A 21,982-nucleotide genomic window follows, 5' to 3' on the forward strand; every position below is an offset into this window, starting at 1 on the left:
AGGAAAACAAAGGAGAAGCACTCTGGAGCACAGAATAGAGGGAACTAGAGAAGAGTGTGAGTGTGTGTGTGTGTGTGTGTGTGTGTGTGTGTGTGTGTTAGCTTTTACGGTGATGGAAACTTGGATGTGTTATTGGCTCAGAAGAAGCAGAGAGGAGAGGGAAGGCAATGAAAAGAATGATGGAGTAAAATTCTGAACAGTTATGAGAGGATGGACAATGTATACGTTTAAGGACTGGATTAGAACCAAGCCTGGGAAATGAAGTAAATGTGGGTATGAAATAGGAAACAGAATGAAATTTTGCCTTAATTTCACTTGAGACTGAATAGGTAGTTTGAAAGGATACTCTAGGAAAAGCAATAAGAGAGGGGACTGACCAAGAAGTTGGAACGAGCTGGGTACCAGTGGTTCATGCCTATCATCCCAGCTACTCAGGAGTTTGAGCTCTGAGGATTGCAGTTCAAAGCCAGCATGGGCAGGAAAGTCCATGAGACTCTGATCTCCAAGGAACCAGCAGAAAATCAGAAGTGGTGCTATGGCTCAAAGTGATAGAGCATTAGCCTTGAGCAAAAAAGCTCAGGGACAACCCAGGCCCTGAGTTCAAATCCCATGAATGACAAAAGAGAGAGAGAGAGAGAGAGAGAGAGAGAGAGAGAGAGAGAGAGAGAGAGAGAGAGAGAGAGAGAGAGAGAGAAGTTGGAGTTGATCTGTATGTGCTACTTTGCTATTATTTTTCTCTGGATCAAACTTAGCCCCTAGGAGCAGGATCTGGCAAATGAGGCAGAAGGCTAGGGGTATAAAGGAATGAGAGTATATGCTGCTCATTTTCCATTTACCCTCCAGGTCTACCCTCTTGCCCTTCTCTTTCCATATGGACAACATCATTCAGGCTCTCGTGCCCTCAAACTTCTAATTATGCGATTCCCTAAGAGAAGCTCTAGTAGGGCATTAGAGCAAGAATGGGAAAGAAAACCTGCTAGGTATTTCTTCTACTCCAAGCTCTGCTTGGTTCTGGAAGTCGCTGTGCATTGCCCTCCACAGTGCCCCAGCTCCTCAGGCATACTCCATCCCTATGGCAGGGTCTAGTAATACCATTTCTTTTCCTTGCCCATTTAGACTGAGGGATGGTCACAGCTTCCTACTGCCTTAAGCTCCCTTCTTGGTCCCCCCCACACACACCTGCCCACAGCTCTGCAAACAGTCCCTTCATTAAATTATCTTCAAAATCCCAGCTGTGGTGCTTTCTGTTTCCTGCTGGGTCCTTCACTATTAGAGAGTTAGTGACAGAGATCAGATGGTCCACTATGAGGCTCTGGCTGGGCAGGAAAGGGAGAGAAGCAGGAAGGGGTCTGGCAGACTAGCAGACAACAGTAGGATCAAGGGATGAGAGCTCCCTGTGAGTTGATGCTATAGGTGTGCCAGCCATGAGGGCCTTTCAGACCTGGATCAGAGATCGGGAGACTGGATTTTGAAGACATGGACAGCAGTACTGACTTGTGATTAAAACCACATTTTTTTTTTTAAAAATTGGGACTCTGAGAGTCCAATCATAGAATTTTTGCTCTGAAATGTGTCACTCAGGCAAGTGATTTCACTTGACTCTATACCCTTGGTTTTGTGAGGTTTTTTTTCAGTCCTGGGGCTTGAACTCAGGGCCTGGGCACTGCCCCTGAGCTTCTTTTGCTCAAGGCTAGCATTCTACCACTTGAGCCACAGTGCCACTTCCAGCTTTTTCTGTGTATGTGCTACGGAGGAATTGAACCCAGGGCTTCATGAATGCTAGGCAAGCACTCTGCCACTACACCACATTCCCAGCCTTATATACTGTCTTTAAAATGAGGATATCAATATCAACCTTGAAGGTTTGTGTTTTCAACAAAAGCGTTTAGGGGCTGGGAATATGGCCTAGTGGCAAAGTGCTCACATCGCATACGTGAAGCCCTGGGTTTGATTCCTCAGCACCACATATGTAGAAAAAGCTAGAAGTGGCGCTGTGACTGAAGTGGTAGAATGCTAGCCTTGAGCAAAAAGAAGCCAGGGACAGTGCTCAGGCTCTGATTTCAAGCCCCAGGACTGGAAAAACAAAAGGGTTTAGCACAATAACTGGCACATGGTACAAATATTCAATGTTAGGCAGGCTCCAGTGGCTTGTGCCTGTAATCCTAGCTACTCATGAGGCTGAGATATGAGGATTATGGTTTAAAGATAGCCCAAGCAGTAAAGTCCAGTTAACCACCAGAAAACCAGACATGGCACTATGGCTCAAGTGGTAGAGCGCTAGCCTTGAGCTGAAGAGCTCAGGGACAGAGCCCAGGCCCAGAGTTCAAGCCCCATGAACAACAGAAGAATAGAAAGAAAGAAAAGAAAAACAAATACTCAATGTTTGCTATGTATGCTACACTTCTGAGTAATGACTCAGTCCCAGGTGTGGTCATGGGAGTGGATGGCCGAGTGGAATGAAGGTCATCATGGACCAGGTGGAAAGGGAATGTGAAGCAACATAATTGAAAAAAAAAAAGCATCATCACAAGGTAATTGAGTAGTCCAGCAGGGCTGGGCCCAAGTTCATGCATGTAATCCTAGCTAGTCAGGAAGCTGAGATCTGTGGATTGTAGTTCAAAGCCAGCCCAGGCAGAAAAGTCTGTGAGATTCTTTTTTCTTTTTTTTTTCCTGCCAGACCTGGGGCTTGAACTCAGGGCCTGAGCACTGACTCTGTAGTTCTTTTGCTCAAGGCTAGTGCTCTACCACTTGAGCCACAGCGCCACTTCCAGCTTTTTCTGTTTATATGTTGCTAAGGAATTGAACCCAGGGCTTTACATATGGTAATGGCAAGCATTCTACTGCTAAGCCACATTACCAGCCCCGTCTGTGAGATTTTATCGCCAATAAAGAAAGACAAAAAAAAAAACACACAAAAAACTGGAAGTAGGGCTGGGGATATAGCCTAGTGGCAAGAGTGCCTGCCTCGGATACACAAGGCCCTAGGTTCGATTCCCCAGCACCACATATACAGAAAACGGCCAGAAGTGGCGATGTGGCTCAAGTGGCAGAGTGCTAGCCTTGAGCGGGAAGAAGCCAGGGACAGTGCTCAGGCCCTGAGTCCAAGGCCCAGGACTGGCCAAAAAAAAAAAAAAAAAAACTGGAAGTAGAGGTGTGGCTCAACTGGCAGAAAGCCAGCCTTCAGCAAAAAAGCAGAGGAAGAGTGCAAAGACCTGAATTCAAGTCCCAGTACCTCACAAGGCAGTATAGCACAGGGACATCTTGATTCAACCTGGGGAAACTGGCTTGATTTACGGCATCTAGAATTAGGAGAGAATAAATGTCTGTATGTTAAACCAGCATGTTTGTGGGAATTTGTAAACAATGAACATACTCATCCCCATACCTAGCCATTCTATTTGTAGATCTATCCCAATGGGCATGAAAGCATTTCTTCTCCAAAAGTCATGTGTAAGAATGATCACAGAAGCATTATTCAAAGCAGATCCAAACTGAGAACAACCAGAATGCCCACTCAGTGCATGAACTAACTGTGGTATACTCATAAAATTAGATAGTATACGGCAACAAAAATGGGTCAATTTCAGGTAAGTACAAAACAGAAGAATTTCAGGCCTGCCAGACACACCTGCAGCAGCAGTAACAGCAACAACCACTGACACCAGACAGAACAAAAAACATTGTGTTGGGTTCTGTTCATATCAATTAAGTTGCTAGGAGCTGCTGACATGTGTAATCTCAACTATTTGAAAGGCAGAGAAGATAAGAATTGAGGTTTGAAGCCATCCTGCACAAAAAGTTCTGGAGACCCCACATTACCAGAAAAGGCTGGGAATGGTATATGCCTCTCATCCCAGATACTTAGAAAAGATCACAGCCCTGGCCAGGCTGAGGGCATGACTCAAGCAAAGAGAGTATCTACCTAGCATGTAAGTTTGAGTTCAAACCCTACTACCACAAAAGTAAAAATAAATGACATATTGCTGAGTGACACAAAAACTAGGAAGATATAAAACTGGGGGACAGAAGTTAGGAATTAGTTTTGATATAAGGATAGCATTGGGTTGGGAATGTGGCTTCATGATGGAATGCTTGCCTAGCATGCATGAAGCCTTGAGTTAGATTCCTCAGCACCACATAAACAGAAAAAAAGCTGGAAGTGGCACTGGCTCAAATGGTAGAGCATTAGTCTTGTGCAAAAGCAGCTCAGGGACATTGCCCAAGCTCTGAGTTCAAGCCCCAGGACAGGCAAAAAATAAAATAATAAGGGTAGCATTTCCTGCTAGGGAGAGAGAAGAGGTTTTATATATTACCAGAAAGGAGCCAATGAGAGACAGGTTGGTAGGGAGGAACTTGGGGTGCTGAAAATGGAGGACATGGGCATTTTACCACACTAACTATATGCTTGACTTACATATCTTTTCCTTTTTGGTGCCAGTTCTTTGATCCCTTGGCTCTTTTGCTCAAGGCTGGCACTCTATCACTTGAGCCTCGGCTCCTTTTGGCTTTCTGGTGAGATCAGTCTCCTGGACCTTCCTGCCTGGAGCCAGCTTGGAACTGTGATCCTCAGATCTTAACCTCTTGAGAAGCTAGGGTGACAGGTGTGAGCCACCAGTACCTGGCTCTTGCATAGTTTTCTGAATGTTTTATTTTGTAACTAGAGCATCTCAGTGGTGTGGTGACTAACTTTTAGCAGGATGAATAGTCCTGCCTCATGAAGCTCTCCAGTGTCTCTTCACCCTGTATCCTCTGGCACCTTTCGCCTCTGCCACTGGAAATAGAAGTCTCCAAAGCCAGCACGTTAAGCTGGGGCCTCTTGGGGGGTCTGCAGAAGGGCCCAACCTAGGTCTGGCAGAGAACTCATGTTTGTTGCCAAGACACTGGGCCACCTTACACCATCAATGCTGGTGTCCAAGCCTGTGTCTTCACCAGTTCCTGCTACCTCCGAGGTAGCTCATGATAACCAAAGGCGATTGGCGGGGGGGGGGGGGGGGGGGGGGGGTAATGTCCTGCTTTTCCACTCACCTATTCCTGTCTCTACCCCATAGAGCGGTCTTCCCAGAGGCCTTGAAAAGGGCTGTCGTTTGCCTGGAATGGTCCCTTGGTCATTCCGTGGACTCACCCTTCAAGGGCCGGCCACCTTTCTCAAAGTCCCGCATGTCTCCATTTCCCGTGGCTGCGGCCTTGTCCACACACCCCACCTCAAAATATCCTATTTCTTTGATCCCCTGGGGCCCATTCTGGGCTTCTAAGGGTCTGTGGGTCACTTCTCATGGCCTCCTCACAAGCCCTGGCAAGCCCAGGTGCACGCGCTCACTCGGGACAATGTGCGAGAGACATGAGGCAAGACCTCCCGGTTCCCGCCAAGACAGACTTCCGGTCAAGGTCACGTACTGCGCAGGCGTGAGTTCCTGCCAAGGCAGACTTCCTGTCATGGTCCTGTCACGCAGTGCCCGTGACTGCACAGGTTCCTTCAGCCGGCTCTTCCGGTTTGCATCTATAGGCCTGAGAGGAGGGCGGGGCGCCTCTGTGGTGGGCGTGGTCTTTCACGTGAGAGGGGCTTGCGAATAAGGCGGGGTCTGAAGGGTGGAACTCAAGCCAGAAGTGGAGTCAGAAACCTACCAGGAATGAGCAGAGTCTGTTTGTGGGGACAAAACCAGCCTGCGGGCTCAAACCTCAGAGGTTCTGTAATTTACCCCAGTTGTTGCAAGAAAAGATAGGATAAGGCAAGCAGCAGCTCCCACCTCTAGGCACAAGTAAACTCAAAACACAGGGGAGCCTCAAGTCCTCCAAGGTTGTGGAAAGCAAGCCCATACCCTTCCCCAGACCCCCAGTAGAGGTCCAGAATCAGGCTCCACCTTGCTGTCCACATTGGAGTAGAGGGTCAACATTTTGGTGTTAATCCATCAGGAAGGTGACTTCCCTTTCCCCAGCCAGCAGCCTATCAAAAAACGCAGATAAAACCCACACAGGGTTGGGAATATGGCTTAGTGGTAGAGTGCTCGCCTTGCATGAATGAAGCCCTGGGTTCGATTCCTTAGCACCCCATAAACAGAAAAGTCTGGAAGAGGCGCTGTGGCTCAAGTGGTAGAATGCTAGTCTTGAGCAAAAGGGAAGCCAGGGACAGTGCTCAGGCCCTGAGTTCAAGCCCCAGGACTGGCAAAAAAAAAAAAAAAACAAAAAACCACACAGGATGTCTGAGTATTAAGACTTTGAGCAGCCAGGTGCCAGTGGTACACACCTATAATTCTAGCTACTCAGGAGACTGAGACATGAGGACAGTGGTTAAAAGTAGCAAGTAAGTCCATCACCAGCCTTAAGCAAAAAAGCTAAGGAGTAGTCCCCAGGCCCTGAGTTTAGGCCCCAGTATCAGTACCAAAAAAAAAAAAAACACACAAAACTTTGAGGCAGGCAGTGTAACAACTCTCTCCTAGGGACTGGGTGCTATTACAAAGAAGCGGACTGGATCATCGTTAGCTTCCAGTTCAATGCCTAGGCCTGCCACTTCCTCCTGGCAGGTCAACACAGGGCAAGGATCTCAGACAGGCTCCCAGATGTGAGCAGGTGCACCTTTGGCATTAGGAAAGGTCTTGGGAATCCTTATTCACTCTTTTCCCAACTCTGGGGGCCCTTGTTCTCTTCCTACTCAGAAAAAAAAACAAAACTGGGTATTGCACATTGCCTAAGAGTTCCTGAGCCCTTACCCAAGGGGAGGGCAACCGCGGGTACTACCTCAGCTACAGCCACCCAGTAACAGGAAGTGTGTGACATCCAATAAGGGAAGAACAGAGGTTAAGAGGTGTGAAGAGAGGTGGGGACAAATTCCAGGCAGAGAACTGCAGGCTGCCAGTCCTTTCACTGTTCAAACTTCAAAGTTCCAGTAGTTTTGAGATTGGTTGGCTCGGAACACTGAACCTAGTTAAAAATCCAAGAAGCCAGGCATTGGTGGCTCATGCCTGTAATTCTACCTACTCAGATGGCTGAAATCTGAGAATCATAGTTTCAGCCTGGGCAGGAAAGTCTGTGAGACAATTATCTGCAATTAACCACCAGAAAACCGGAAGTGGCACTGTGGCTTAAAGTAGAAGACACTTACCTAGGCCAAGTTGAAGCCCCATGACCCCCCCCCCCCCAAAAAAAAAAAGAAAAGCCCGAAGACCTCCTCCTCTAAGAATACACTAAAGCAAAGCATATGTGAATAAGGCTGGTAGAGTGTGACACTGTCATTACTCTTTTTTTGTTTTTGTCAGTCATGGGGCTTGAACTCAGGGTTGGGGCACTATCCTTGACCTCTTTTTGCTCAAGGCTAGTGCTCTACCACTGGAACCACAGCTCTACTTCATTCTACTTCCTGGTGGTAAATTGGAGATAGTCTTACAAATGTTCCTGTCCAGGCTGGCTTTGAACTGTGATCCTCAGATCTCTGCCTCCTGAGTAGCTAGGATTACAGGTGTGAACCACCAGCGGCCCAGCTTGGACTTAACTTCTTTGACAGAGTGGAAGAGGCCAACAGAGTGGAACGAGGCTACAGGAGCAGCTGACATTCATCCAGCAGCCACCTTCCTGGGTCACCCCTTATCTCCAACCCAACAAGAAAGAATCCTGGAGAGCCTTGGGGTCCACTTACGCCCTTTCCAGGGTCATTTTTATTGGTGCCATTTGTAAGACATCTTCCCATCAGCCCCAGGTCTTTGCCTTCCCTTTATAAGGTGGCGGCTGGTTCTGGCCCTGGCCCCAGAGACAACAGCAGACCTTGATCTGAAGCTACGACAAAACCCACATGTGACACTCTTGAGTCAAGGGTCCAAGTGTAAATCTGTATCTGGCTCTGGGGAATATGAGGAACGTGGAGAGAGCTGGGTCTGTGTGGATGCCAGGCAGAACCCTGGCTGGCTAGACATATGGGCAGGGTGAGCAGGCCCCACAGGAACCCCAGCTCCAGAGCCTATTGGTGTGCTGAGGCCTAGGTGGGCATGGTAAAATCAGAGATCCTGAGAGAAAAGCCCTTAGGCCAAAGAAGTGTGTGAAGCAAGGAAGGGCCCAGGGATGATTTCAAAGTGTGTGTGTGCGTGTGCGTGTGCGTGTGCATGTGTGTTCCCACAGACAGCCCAGGGTTGGAAACTCGATACACAGGGGGCTTTGGTGAGTGTGTGGCTCTGCCTCACCGCCTTGGAGGACTGCAGTCCTGAGCCCCTGGGGCTGAGGGCTCACAGCTGGGGGCAGAGACACTTTGGGAAGGAAACTGGGCTGGAAGTGGTTTAGGCTTCAGAGCCCACATCCTGTCACAGAGGCTGTCAAGGGGCCTGCCATGCTGGTGCAGTCCTCAGAGCTGCTGTCCCCTAGGGGAAGAGATGGTTGTCCTCTAGGGGAGAAGATTGGAGACTCAGAGGTGGGGTCAATCCTGCCAGACCCAGGATCAGGAGGCTTCTGGTGGGCGCCGTCCCCCTTCCTCCTCCATCAGCAACAGGCGGCGCCGGCCAGCCTCATAGTCAGCCTCATCCACGCTGACCAGCAGACGCACAGCCTCCCGGCCCACAGCCTCCCGCAGGGCCTCAGTCAGGAACACACCCCGCAGGGCCTGCAGCAGGGCACCACTCAGGTAGTCACCCCAGAAGGCGTCCAGATAGGAGAGCTCTGAAAACTTGATATCACACACCACGGAGCCCAGGTCCCTTGAACGAAGCACAGCCGTGGCTTGCCCAAACACATCCAACTGCCTGGCCAATGCCTGAGGTCTCCGGGATGCCACGCCCTGTTCCAAGGCTGGCCCATGCTCACAATATTCTGCTCGAACTCGGAGCCGGATGTCTGCAAGGGAAGAAGAGACTGGTCAGTGTGGATGGCCATTCTGCCACCCTTTCTCTTTCTGGCTTCCTCCAGGCTCCTACCTCTATCCCACCCATGCCTGGCAACAACTCTCAGGACCACCAAGTCCTGATGCCTCTCCACACCCTCTCAGCTTTGCCAGGCCTCACCTGTTACCTCCCCACCCCTTAAAAGCCCCACCCCTTGCAGCCTTACCATCCATCACCCATGAACACCAGTTACAAGGTCATCCCAAACACCAGGTAGGTGCTGGAAGCAGCAGCAAAGTGTGGACTATTGCTGGGCCCATACTGGTGTGGGGGGGGCTCACACTAGTAATTCCAGCTACTCAGGTGGCTGAGATCTGAGGATCACAGTTCAAAGCCAGCCCAGGCAGGAAAGGCAGTGAAACTCTTATCTCCAGGAAATAACCACCAGAAAACCAGAAGTGGTGCTATGGCTCAAAGTGGTAGAATGTTAGCTTTGAGTGAAAGAGCTCAAGGATAGTGCCCAGGCCCTGAATTCAAGCCCCACCACCAATGTTTCTTTTTTAAAGTGTGGGACTGGGATGTAGCTCAGTGGCAAAGTGCTTGCCTAGCAAGTGCAATGTACTGGGTACCAAAAAAGAGAAGATGAAAAAAATACAGTTAAAAAAAAAAAACACCCAACAAAAAGTGTGGGCTATCTGCCAGGGATTCTCTGAGGGCTGAGGTCACAGGAACTCAAGCAACCTGTCCACATGAGGCAGGCCCTTTTTACCACCTGCTTTACAGATTAAGTGGAGGAATAAAGAGGTGACCTGCCCAAGGCCACACAGCCAGGCAATGCCAGTGCCGCACGCACATCCTTTAACTGTATAGAGAGCAGGCTTCTTGTTTAATAGAGCTGGTTCTACCCAGCACCTTCTGGCACTACAGTGTGACCAGGGCCAGGTCACAGGCTCCTCCTAAACAAGGGCACAATCTCTGTTGGGAAAAGCTGCTAAGAGGATAAGAAAGGGAGAGGAAGGAGGGGGGAGAGAGAGAGAAAGAGAGAAAGAGAGAGAGACCCCGAAAGAGCAATGGCCAGATAGGAGTAGGCCAACACCATGCCCAGTACCTAGTGGGTACTCCATGAACATCAGCTGCAATGCACCAAGTGCTAGATACCAGCCCAGTCAGCACTGAGCGGCAGGAAGTGCCATCAGCCCATGTAACAGATGAGGAAACCAAAGCTCCCAGGCAATGGGCTCCCATCATCCTTCACAGATGTGTAGGCAGAGACCACAAAGCAGAAGGCAAGTCTGCCGCACCCCCTAGATGACTTCTCACCCCAGTCACTTCCTCCCTCTTCCCTTCCTCATTCTCAAGGCCCAGGGAAGCCTGCCCAGCCTCATCCCCAGGCCCTCCCACCCCGAGGACCGGAAAAGTCCTTATCCTTGGGACCCTTATAAGCATCAGCCTAAACCTTCCCACCATGGATGGGGGTCAGGGAGCCAGGAGGAACAGCACCTGCCCAAGGCCACACAGGACTGGGCAGCAGCAGAGACAGAGCCACTGGCGGGCGGAGTCCCACAGACCTGGAGGTGAGTCCCAGCTCTGTCATTCTCTAGCTGTGGGGCCTTGGGCATGTGACCTCACCTCTCTGAGCCTGTTTCCCCATCTGAAAAACATAAACAGACAAAAGAGGTCCCTGCTGCGCGTGGTCATCAGTAGTAAATGAAGCGACTCATGCGAGTGCTGACTCACAGCCTAGGCCTCCATGAAGGCCCCAGAAACAGGAACTGATTTCAACACCCAACTCTCTACCTCCATGGTTCTCTGCCTCTCTCACCTCTCCTTAAACCAAACAAGCCAATCTCCTCCTTGAACTCTATGGCAACAGAGTTCCTGCCATGTTGGAGAAAAGTCCCAGCTCCCCCTCTCCCTCAGTGGCGGGGGGGGGGGGGGGGCCTGCTGCAGGGAGGCTGGGAAAACATGCTGCCCCCAGCTAGGCAGCACTCCTCTATGCCAGGCTCTACCCACAGGAGGCTTTCTCTACCTTAACCCACCTACTCTCAGGGCACTTTCACTGCCTCATGTGCAGATGAAGAAATCCTTCTCCAGACCACAGTCTGACCTCTGATCTAGAGAAGCACAGTCCCAGCACAGGGAGGGAGAGGATGGGAGACACCATCAGGCCCAAGAAAAAAGGCAAGCTTTACGCAAGCCAGCACCATACCCCCGGCCCTGAGTCCCAGGCTTTCTGATCAACCTCTCCTTGATCCCTGGGCCAAGAAAAGACCAGGTGACACCCGTGGAATCTGCCACAGACAGCCCTGCACTACCTTCTTTGCCTCCACTGACCCCTTTGACCATTCCTGTGGCCTTCTGAGGTGACGCTGTCAATTTGTTGTTTCAGATTGGGAAACTGAGGTCTAGAGGTTGAGTCACCAGCCCACAGCCAGACTTCCGGCTGAGATGCCAGGCTCCAGAGCCTGAGCTCTTAACTACCCCTAACCTATCTGCTGCCTCTCAGGAGGCAGGATACAGGATCCATAAATACATAGTTAAAAAAACATCCTCAGGGCCAGGAGAGAAAAATGATACAGAAGAGATTCTGCTCTAGGAAATGACATTTAAAGGACACACGTTTAACTCTTCCTGGAAGAGAGAAGAACAATCATCCAGGGAGATGTCCAGGGAGAGCTGGGCACTGGTGGCTCACACCTCTAATCCGAGCATCTGAGGAGGCTAAGATCTAAGGAACACAGTACAAAGCCAGCCGGGGCAGGAAAGTCTGTGAGGCTCTTATCTCCAATGAACCACCAAAAAGCCACAAGTGGAACTGTGACTCAAGGAGTCGAGCACCAGCCTTGAACCCAAGCCCAAGGCTCACAAGGCCCTTCAGGATCTACCATAGGCTAGTCTCTCTCCTCTCTCACTCAGTCCTGCCAGACCGCTCCACTGCAGTTCCTCTGTGATCACTTCCAGCACCTGCAGTCAGGTCCTCACACTTGCTGTTCCCTCCATCTGGGACACCCCCCCCCCCCCCCGGGCATCTGACTTAACTTTCTCCTCCTATCAGAAAATGAGCTCCAGGAAGGCAGGAGCCTCCCAGCCCTGCTGGGCCTAGCAGATAATAAGTGCTCTATAAACACATATAGAACAAACTCATCTCAACCCAACTCCGCCCCTGCCTCTCACACAAGTAACTTCCTTTCCCGTGATACAAAGGACATCACTCACACCTTAATGGCTATCCTGAGACTTCCAGGTCCAGCAAATAATATGCCCACTGCAATACCCAGCAGGGTGCCCTACAGAAGAAACACACAGGTATTTGGGAAGCTCCAAGGCCCGGGATTCAAGCCCATGCCCCCAGGCACTTATCAATGGGGTCAACCCCACAAGGGTCATAGGCTTGGAGGGGAAAGAATGGAAGCAGCTTTCTTCTTCTTCAGTCAGCTCTGGAGAGGACCTCATTAAAGAGAAGCTATCCCTATCAGCTGCAGGCGGCTCACGCCAGTCAGCCAAGCTACTCAGGAGGCTGAGCTCTTCAATTAACCACCAAAACAGCCAAAAGCGGAGCTGTGGCTCAAGTGGTAAGAGTGCTAACCTTAAAAGGTCAGGGGGCTGGGAATATGGCCTAGTGGTAGAGTGCTTGCCTCATATACATGAAGCCCTGGGTTCAATTCCCCAGCACCACATATACAGAAAATGGCCAGAAGTCATGCTATGACTCAAGTGGCAGAGTGTTAGCCTTGAGCAAAAAGGAGCCAGGGACAGTGCTCAGGCCCTGAGTCCAAGGCCCAGGACTGGCAAATAAATAAAAAAGGTCAGAGACATCAAGTTCAAGTCCCAGAACTGTCATGGGGAGAGAGAGAGAAGACGCATCCCCATTTTTCAGAAGGGAAAACTAGGTCCCGCAAAAGAAGAGGTGAGCCTCACTCCAGCCCCCACCCCGCCTGGTGAGTCAGCAGTCCAACCAGCTCTCTGGTCTATCAAGTCCCAGACACACCCTGATGAACAACCTCCAGGCCGGGGCGTGTGCAGAGACCTGAGGCCTGGCCTGCTCCCATCCATCCAGGAGGCAGTGACTCCTTCAACCCACCCAGCCAGCCTGGTGACACTAGGAATTACTGTGGCTATGGGAGAGTCACTACAGGACACCCTCAGACAGGCTCAGTTTAATTGCGTTTAGGGGGAGGAGGCCCATGGGAGAGCCAGAGGTCAAGAGCTGGTGACTTGCTCCACCTGATCCAGTCTCCACACCAGCCTGTCCGCAGTCACTGGGGCTGGAAATGTGGCTTCCTGGTAGAGTGCTTGCCTATCATGCACAAAACCCTGGGTTCAATTCCTCAGCACCACACACACAGAAAAAGCCAGAAGTGGCGCTGTGGCTCAAGTGACAAAGTGTTAGCCTTGAGCAAAAGAAGCTCAGGGGCAGTGCCTGAGTTCAAGCCTCAGGGCTGGCAAGAAAAGAAAGAGAGAGAGAGAGAGAGAGAGGAGATTGATAGCTCCAGGTAAGAGTGCCTGCCTAGAAAGCATAAGATCCTGAGTTCAAACCCCAGTACTACAAAGAAAGAAGAGAAAAAGGAAAGAGGTATCAAGGGCTAGGTGCTTATACCTATTGAAAAGAGTAGAGAAAAGAATCACAATTCAAAGTTAAGGCAAAAAAAAAAAGTGAGACCCTATCTCAAAAAAAGAGAAATAGGAGGTGGGCGGGGCAGGAGAGGACATGATGGTCCACATTCACAATCCTCCCTAAAGGAAGGCACAAACTGAAGGACTGAAATCTGAGGCCATTCCTAGATAAAGTGCAAGACCCTAGAATGAATGAATGAATAAATGAGACCCCTTTTCATTAATAAATAAGGGCTAGAAGTGTCCCTGAGGTGGCTGAGGCTGAGTTCAATTCCAAGTATAACACACACACACACACACACACTCAACTCAACCTCTCCATGCTAAAAAAAACCCGACAGAGCTAGGAGGAGGATCAACATCCAAATTTCCGGCCACACCCTAGCCTGCCCAGCTCTTCTGCCTGGGGCCTACCTGGCTCCCTACCTTCCCCCCCACACACACTTCCTCACATCACCTGTTATTACCTCAGCCATCATCAGATTTGGCCTGTCACCAGCTGAAGATCAGCTGTACGAGGCCCAGGGCAGTAGGGCCTCCCGGTTGCCGTCCTGCCCCAAGGAGACTGTGTGCTTGCCTCATCTTCCCTCACAGCTGTAAAACACCATCAGCCTCCTTTCACAGAGGTGGGAACAGGCCCAGAGAGGTCCAGTCAACCTGTCCAAGGTCAGCCTAAGTGCTAAGACCAAGACTGATCCTAGGGGCCCTGTTTCTCCCCTTGCCATATCTCACTCCTCCAGAAGAAATGATGGAGAAGACTCCTGCAGAAATCTGGTAGATAAGCAAATGAAAGGTAGGCTTCCTGGAAGAGGTGGCTTGTTTTTGATCCTTCAACTACAGGAGGTAAGGTGGCAACAAAAAGGACAAGAGATCCTCTGTGCCAAAAGGGTGGCTGGGCATGGCTGGCCACCTGCCAGATGTGTGCTACTCTCCAGCTGTGTGGCCTGCTGAGGATAGTCTATGTGCATTACCAGGATCCACGGACACCTACCGCAGGTCACTTTGCCTTCTGACGCAGGCCTGGCTGGCTCCTGCTGCAGTGGAGGGGTCGCTGAGGCCCCTCCCCGCCGCCGTCTGGCACCACTGCTGGGCCGGCCCCGTCTCCGGCGCTGCCGTTTGGTTGGAGGGGAACCTGAGGATACAGAGCAGGCAGGCTGAGGATCAGGATCAGCAGCACCAAGATGGGGACCTGGAAGAAGCTCGAGGCCACCCTCAGCACTGTGAGCCTCTCCAGAAATATCCCTGTCAAGAAGGGGGAAGGGACCACCTGCATTGTCTAGAAGGGTAGACAGACAGGCCCCCCAGCCAGCAGGACCCTCCAAGGCTGGCCCTAGAAAAGCCTCCTGCAGGCTCAAATGGGAAGACAGGCAGGAGAGCAGCCACTGGGGCCTCATTTACAGTGATGAGACCCTGAACTCAAGGGCTTGACAAGAAGAAACAAAAATAAGAGTATTTCCAGGATAAATTAGCCCAGTGTGGTAGTACGCATCTGTAATCCTAGCACTTGAGACTGAGGCAGTAAGATCACACATTTAAGGCCAGTCTAGGTTACATATGAAGAAGTAGTTTCTCAACTAACAAATTTACAGTACTGAAAACACATCACACACACACACACAGAAAGAAAGGGATAAAGCAAAATACAAAATTAATGTATCTACTTTGCTGCACGTTGCTTAGGAAAGGAGAGGAAGCTGGGTGCTGGTGGTTCAGGTCTGTAATCTGAGCTATTCAGGAGGCTGAGATCTGAGGATTGCAGTTCAAAGCCAGCCTGGGCAGCAAAGTTCATGAGATTCTTATCTCCAATTAACCACCAGAAAATAGGAAGTGAAATCGTGGCTCAAAGTGGTAGAGCCATAGCCTTGAGCAAAAGAGCTCAGGTACAGTGCCTGGGCCCTGAGTTCAAACCCCACAACCAGAAGGGGGGAAAAAAAAGACAAAGAAAAAAAGGAGAGAAAATGCCAGGCACTGGTGGCTCAGGATGCAGTTTGAAAAAGACAGCACCAGGAGAAAAGTTCTCCAGACTCCATCTACCAAATTAACAGTAAAAGTAAGGGCTATATAGGGGCATGACTCGAGTGGTAAGAGTGCCAGCCAAGCAAGAAAGCTCCCAGCAAACAAGTGAGGCCCTGAGTTCAAATCCCAGTCCCACCAAAACAAAACAAGAAAACACAAAGACAAAGACAGGAAAAAAGCTGGGCACCGGTAGCTCACACCTGTCATCCTAGCTACTCAGGAGGCTGAGATCTGAAGATTGTGGTTCAAAGCCAGCCTGAGCAGGAAACTCCATGAGACACTATCCCCAATAAACTACTCAAAAAAAAAAACAAAAAAAAACTGGAAGTGATGCTGTAGTAAAGGTAGAGTGCTTGCTTTGAGCAAAAAGAAGCTCAGACAGCTCAGGCTCAGAGTTCAAACCCCAGGACCAGCAAAAAAAAAAAAAAAAGACAAGACAAGAAATGGGAATACCTAAATAGGCTCATTATTCTTGCAACAGGAAATAATGAAACAGATTACTTATCTGCTAAGAGGAACAATGACAGAAATGACACTTCTAGGATGACCTTTGTTTGGCTTTTAAATTATATAACTCCTTGATACACTCAGACACTTAAAAGGAAACAAAAAGATACAAACCATAAAGCTAAATACAAACAGAAACAAATTAACCTAAGTGTACATATAATTTGTAACAAGACTAAAGCATTATTACAAGTAACTTGAAAAAGGTCTTTAGCATATACTCACTGGGTATGATCAGAGCCAGGCCCCCTAAAAATAAATCTTGGCTTTAATTCAGCAGCTAGAGTCAGCAGTGATAACTGGCTATCATTTTGAGGCTACTTCGTTATTGTAAAAAGCAAGTAAATCTATAAATCTGTGTGTGTGTGTGTGTGTATACACATGTGAGCGCACTTGTCCTGGGGCTTGAACTCAGGGTCCGAGGGCTGTCTCTGAGCCTTAATGTGCAAGGCTAATGCTTTATCATTTGAGCCATAGCCACTTTCAGCTTCTTTGGTGCTTAATCTGAGATAAAAGTCTCACCAACTTTCTTGCTCAGGCTGGCTTTGAACTGCAATCCTCAGATCTCAGCCTCCTGAGTATCTAGGAGAGCAGGTGTGAGCCAGCAGAGCCTGGTTAAATCAGGAGCCAGCATAAAAGAAAAAAAAGGAGGTGGAGTTATGCTCAAAGTGGTAGTGCTAACCTTGAGCAACCAGGCCCTGAGCTCAAGTCCACCACCACCACCAACAACAAAAAGCCTAAGTTCCTTCTCAGTAATAGGTACTTTTTGAAGTGCAGCCTCTGTGGAGAAGGCACACATGCTCAACACTCAGATCTCTGTCTTAAAATACCACAGCTTCTAAAAGAATCAGGCTCCTGAAGCCGGGTGCTGGTGGCTCATGCCTGTCACCCTAACTACTCAGGACGCTGAGATCTGAGGATACAGTTTGAAGCGAGCCCAGGCATAAAAGTCCCCATGAAACTTTTTTGGGGGGCAAGCCCTGGGGCTTGAACTCAGGGCCTGAGCACTGTCTCTGAGCTTCTGCTCAAGTCTAGCACTCTACCACTTGAGTCAAAGCGCCACTTCTGGCCTTTGTTTATGTGGTACTGAGGAATCACACCTAGGGCTTCATGTATGCTAGACAAGCACTATACCACTAAGCCACATTCCTAGGCCCAAAATGTTGGTCCTTTTTGTTTTTTTTGCAGTGTGGGGGTGCTGAGACCAGGACTCAAACTTGGTACCTCATGCTTTTGCTCATTGGCTAGGCTCTACCAACTGAGCCACATCTCCAAGTCCCCCATCCCCCACCCCATGAGACTCTTATCTTCAATTAACTACTCAAAAAAGCCTCAGGGGCACTGTGGCTCAAGTGGTACAGCACTAGTCTTGAGCACAAAGAGGCTCAGAGACAATGCCCAGGCCCCTGAGTTCAAGCCCCAGGACCAACAAAAAAGAAAAAGAAGGCTCCTGGAGAAACAACTAATTATAGGGTTGGGAGAAGTGAAGTGCAAGGTGATTCCAGTCCATTTTACAGTGCCACAGAGCAGGAGGCACTCAAAGAATGATGGACATGTCAAAAAGACACAGAGCTTAACCCAGAATGAGTCATTGACTCGTTGACACAGTAAATAAATACTGAGTAACTCCATAATGATAGGAATAGCTACTTGGACACAGGATGAGCCATAGCTCCCTCCCTTAGATTATTTAACCATGACAGGAGAGAAAGATCCCTTATGATGTGCAAATGTAGCAGATATCACCTCAACCAAGGGATCCAATCCCCCACTTACAATGGGACAGGCAGGCTCTCAGGCCACCTGCTGGGCTCCAGGAGATAGGAAACAGCCTCAGTCAAGGGGTATCCTGCCAAATATGCATAACAGGAATCTCACCAAGCCTCCAGCCCTAATCCTCACTCCACAGGAAATAGAGGGGACCAAAAGATGAGCTAAATGACACCATTAGGAAATAATCAGACACATCAGAAATAATCACATCCTACACCAATCTGGTAGGATGGACGAGTCAGAAAAGAAAAAAAGGGTTAGGTGCCAGTGGCTCATCCCTGTAATCCTACTCAGGAGGCTGAAGATCTGAAGATCATGGTTTGCAGTCAGTTAATGCAGAAAAGTCCCTGTGAGACTCTGATCTGCAATTAACCACTCAAAAACTGGAAGTGGAGCTGTGGCTCAAAGTGGTAGAGCACTAGCCTTGAGCAAAAGAGCTCAGGGACAGGGCCCAGGCCCTGAGTTCAGAGCCTCACAACCGACCAAAAAAAGAAAAAGAAAAAGCAATACATTGAGGCAAGGGAGAGACTACATTAATTGGGGCATGGCAATTAAACCAATTAGAGCACTGGACATGAATAATATTCAGAAGCATGTTCAGCCAAGACAGCCAGATGCAGAAAAATGCAGCATAATGTCATTTAATGTTTTTTTTCCTCTAACTTTTTTTCAGTCCTGGGGCTTGAACTCAAGGCCTGGGTACTGTCCATGAGTTTCTTTTGTTCAAGGTTAGCACTCTACCACTTGAGGCACAGCACCACTTCCAGCTTTTTCTGTTTATGTGGTGCTGAGGAATCAAACCTAGGGCTTCATACATGCTAGGCAAGTACTCTACCACTAGGCCACATTCCCAGCCCCACAATGTCATTTAAACATGAAGCCATATGGTATGTTCCTCAGGACATAGCATTTTTCTGTAGCAATAATAAATAGACATGCCACAAACATGAGACATGAGACAAGATGACCCCTTAGGCCACTTCCTTGATGGGCCATGGTATAGGAGGCTTAGCAGGGTTCAGAAAAAAGTGTATATGGGGGGGGGGGGAGCTCACCTGTGTCCCACTGACCCTGCTGAGAATCTGAGGAACTGCTTGACTGCCGTCGGCGACGACAGCTACTTTCAGTCCTTTTGGAAGAAGAACTAGAACTGCCATAGCTATAGCGCTCTGGAGATACTGGGGAAAGAGAAGTGAAATTAGCATTCCCATTTTCCTGCTGCCCCTCCCAGGCCCAGGCCCAAGTCTCCCCCTCCCCCCCAAGAATGACTGGACAACCAGTTGCCTAAGACCTCAAACATTCACTCCTCAAATACCTTGTACTCAAACGCCTCCCAAGATGGGACATGTCACCTCCTGGTACCACTTAACCCAGGATCCCTGAAATGGCCCTGTGCCCCCTCCCCCCACAGCCCCTGCTTACCCTGCAGCTCTAAGAAGCAAGCAGGTGTTTCCACCAAGCTCTTCATATCTTTTCTTCTAGGCTCTGATCCTCAGACCTATTTCCCCCCAAATACTATATCAGGATTCCCTCTGAAGGCCTGAATTCTGATTATCCTAATTCCATAGGCTTACTTTGAGCCAGCAAAACCCATAACTTCCCTCCACAGCCTTGTCACTGCATCTCCCATAAACCAGGCAAGGTCCCAACCTTCTATGCAGCACAGGACTCCCAATAGCCCTCAGCTCTTTCCTTGCCTGTCCTTCCTTCCCAAGGCTCAAGGACCTCAGCTCTATAGAGATAACCCAGGTGGGTTTGAATCCTGGCTCCCACACTTTCTATGTTAGCTGCAAGCCCCTGTGTGGCAAGTCTTCCCTCCTCCCTCTCCATGTTGTGGCTACAGTCCTCTCTGTGTTTGGCACACCAGCCTCTGGGATGCCAAGCTCATTCCCACCTAGGAGCTTGGGTGCTTGCCTTTTCCTCTATGGGAGATTTTTCTCCCCTGAGACCAACACATGGCTGGAAGTGCAGCCTTGGTCCAAATGTCATCTTTTCAGAAAGACCTTCCTTCACTGATGTCTCCATATAAAACATTGTTTATATTATGGCATTCTATCCATCATCACATTTAAAAGCTACTTGTTTCTCATCAAATTCCTAGGCAACATGTCCATTTCAAACAAACATTTAAACCCATCATCCTATAACTTCTGTCCTAGGCATGCAAGATTCACCTCTTTTATACAGGCAAACTGCTTAACTTTTTTTTTTTTTTGACCTGTTTTCCTCCCTGTACAGGGAGGGGGGCGGGGAGACAGTAGCAGGACTTCCTTATGAAATGTACTGAGAGGGTACAAGAGGTCACAGTTCATGTGAAGGGTTTACCCCTTCTGGAATAAAACAAACTCTCTCCATCATCAGTGCTGGCAATCGTTATTACAGACAAGGTCACTCTTCCTAAGTAGGCCCTTTGTATTTTTCATTGGAGGACACAGTCAGAATGGGCATCACAAGGGTCGGCTGGGAGCAAGGCCTCCCCCTCCGGACCCCCCAACACCCGCCCAATGGGGGAAGTCTGGCTCCTTCCTGTTCAACCTTACCTGGCCGCCGCCGCTTGCGGGCCAGGTGCGGGAGCAGGTCGTGGCGGGCCAGCACCCGCAGGAGTTGGCCCAGCAGCCTCAGGTTGCTCTCGTCACACTGACCACGACGCTCCAACTCCAGTAGCAATTCTAGGCCGCTGCGAGCACGGGCTAGACCACCGGCGGCCCCGGGTGCTTCATCCAACAGGAAAGCCAGAAGCTCCAGCTCGCATTCGGTCAGTTGTCCGCCCACCACCTCGAACATACGGTGAAGCGACAGCATGCCGTAGTAATCCAAACATTCATCCTCCTCCCAGCTCGGGGCCGGGGTCGACCCGGACTGCGCCATTCCCGGGAGGGGGGAGGGGTGCGGAACAAGTTCAGAACCAAGGCCTAGAACCCACACACACGGCAGGGAGGAGGTAGTGGTCAGCAAGGCACAGGCCCAGGCTTCACACGGGCCAGGGAGTGTCTCCCACGCGGTCCCACCCGACGGGACCACCCCTACACCTCCCCCCCCACATCAGCCATCCCAGCCTCCCCCTCCCCCGGAAGGACATGGTATCGCCCGAGGTCCCCTTAGTAACAGGTCCAGACGCCAGACCACCTCTGGGTCCCCCCCCACCCCCACCCCCCGACCAGTCGAGGCGGCCAAGCCCAAACGCGTCTCTCGGTCTCGGTCTCTCTCTCTTCTCCCGTGGTTCCTTCCCAACTAGCTCCCGGCCCATCCCGGAGAGGGGCCCGCACGCGGCACGCCTTGTTTACATCCCATTCCGGGGCACCTTGCCGGCCACCCCGGTGACTTTGGGGAGTCACCGTCCAGCTGTGGCCCTGGGCTCGGGCCGGCCAGAGTGTCGTCCGGCTGGGCCCCAAGGGGGCCGGCCCCAAGTGACCCACTCTCTCCTGCGAATGGGACCCGCCAGGGCCAGCCGTGGGATCCACACAGGTGGTACTGTCCGAACCCGACTCCGCCACCTTGGGGGAAAAGGGCGGTCCTGCCCTCTCCCCCGCACCCAAGGGCTCCGGCTACCCGAGCCCAAATCTCCCTTCCTTAGGCCTCTCTAGATCCTTACCGGAATCCGGCGTCCGATGGACTCCCCGGGCGACGGCCGCAGCCACTTGTTTTGGATCTTTCTGGCACCTTCTCTATTATTACGCCTGCGTCACTTAGCTCCTCCTCCTCCCCTCCTTCCTCCCCGGACAACTCGCGCAGGTGCGACCGTCACGCCCCCTCTGCGCAAGCGCAGGAGGAGGCCGCCAAGCCCCGCCCCCAACCGAAGCGGCTGCGCACGTCCGTATTGCGCTTGCGCAGAGTCGCTGCTCGGCTGAGTCTGACGTTCTCAATCCTCAGTCGCTGGGTCCCTGCATTTGAGCCACCTGGGGTGGGAGGGAGAGGTGTCCCCGTTCTCCTACATCACGACCTGTGGGAATTACTCACGTCAAAGACTAGCTCTCCCCTCGCTCCTCCTCATCATCACTCAGACACCCCACATTACACCCCCGTCCCCCGCTTGCCCTCGGGAAGGACGATAGTCACAAACTCGGGTCACTTTGCAACTCCCAGGACTTGGGACACTCGTCCACTAGCAACCAAAAACTTAGATCTTCACTATGCCGCCTCATAACCCCGGACTTTGGGGAACGCACCCTCACCCAGAGGGAACCCCTGCCTTCCATAAATTCCCTCCCTTGATTGGGACCAGGGTTTTCCCCGATCTTTAGCACCTCCTTCCAATTCGCGGAGAACCCCTCCACCAC

General features: G+C 50.5%; 1 protein-coding gene across 2 annotated transcripts; it reads right to left on the reverse strand.

Moving 5' to 3' along the window:
* Window positions 1–7,618: 7,618 nt before the first annotated feature.
* Dedd2 (death effector domain containing 2) lies at window positions 7,619–21,438 on the reverse strand. Of its 2 annotated transcripts, none has more exons than XM_048368776.1 (5): window positions 21,298–21,438; window positions 20,246–20,617; window positions 18,761–18,883; window positions 14,401–14,541; window positions 7,619–8,808 (listed from the first exon to the last, which is right to left on the reverse strand). In XM_048368776.1, the coding sequence occupies exons 2-5, from the start codon at window positions 20,571–20,573 to the stop codon at window positions 8,417–8,419; spliced, it is 984 nt and encodes a 327-aa protein (XP_048224733.1). In that variant the 5' UTR covers window positions 20,574–20,617; window positions 21,298–21,438; the 3' UTR covers window positions 7,619–8,416. The 2 variants fall into 2 exon arrangements, with proteins under 2 accessions (XP_048224733.1, XP_048224734.1); XM_048368777.1 differs by having other exon boundaries at window positions 20,246–20,564; window positions 21,298–21,398.
* Window positions 21,439–21,982: the final 544 nt, after the last annotated feature.

This window comes from Perognathus longimembris, chromosome 20 (assembly GCF_023159225.1).
Source record: "Perognathus longimembris pacificus isolate PPM17 chromosome 20, ASM2315922v1, whole genome shotgun sequence".
NCBI lineage: Eukaryota > Metazoa > Chordata > Mammalia > Rodentia > Heteromyidae > Perognathus > Perognathus longimembris.

Coding starts and splice junctions, on each gene's coding strand:
- Dedd2 (XM_048368776.1), bottom strand. CDS start 20,573: ATGGCGCAGTCCGGGTCGACCCCGGCCCCGAGCTGGGAGGAGGATGAA. Junction 18,884..20,245: donor CCGCAAGCGGCGGCGGCCAG/GTAAGGTTGAAC, acceptor CTCTTTCCCCAG/TATCTCCAGAGCGCTATAGC. Junction 8,809..14,400: donor AGAAGGCAAAGTGACCTGCG/GTAGGTGTCCGT, acceptor CTTCCCTTGCAG/ACATCCGGCTCCGAGTTCGA.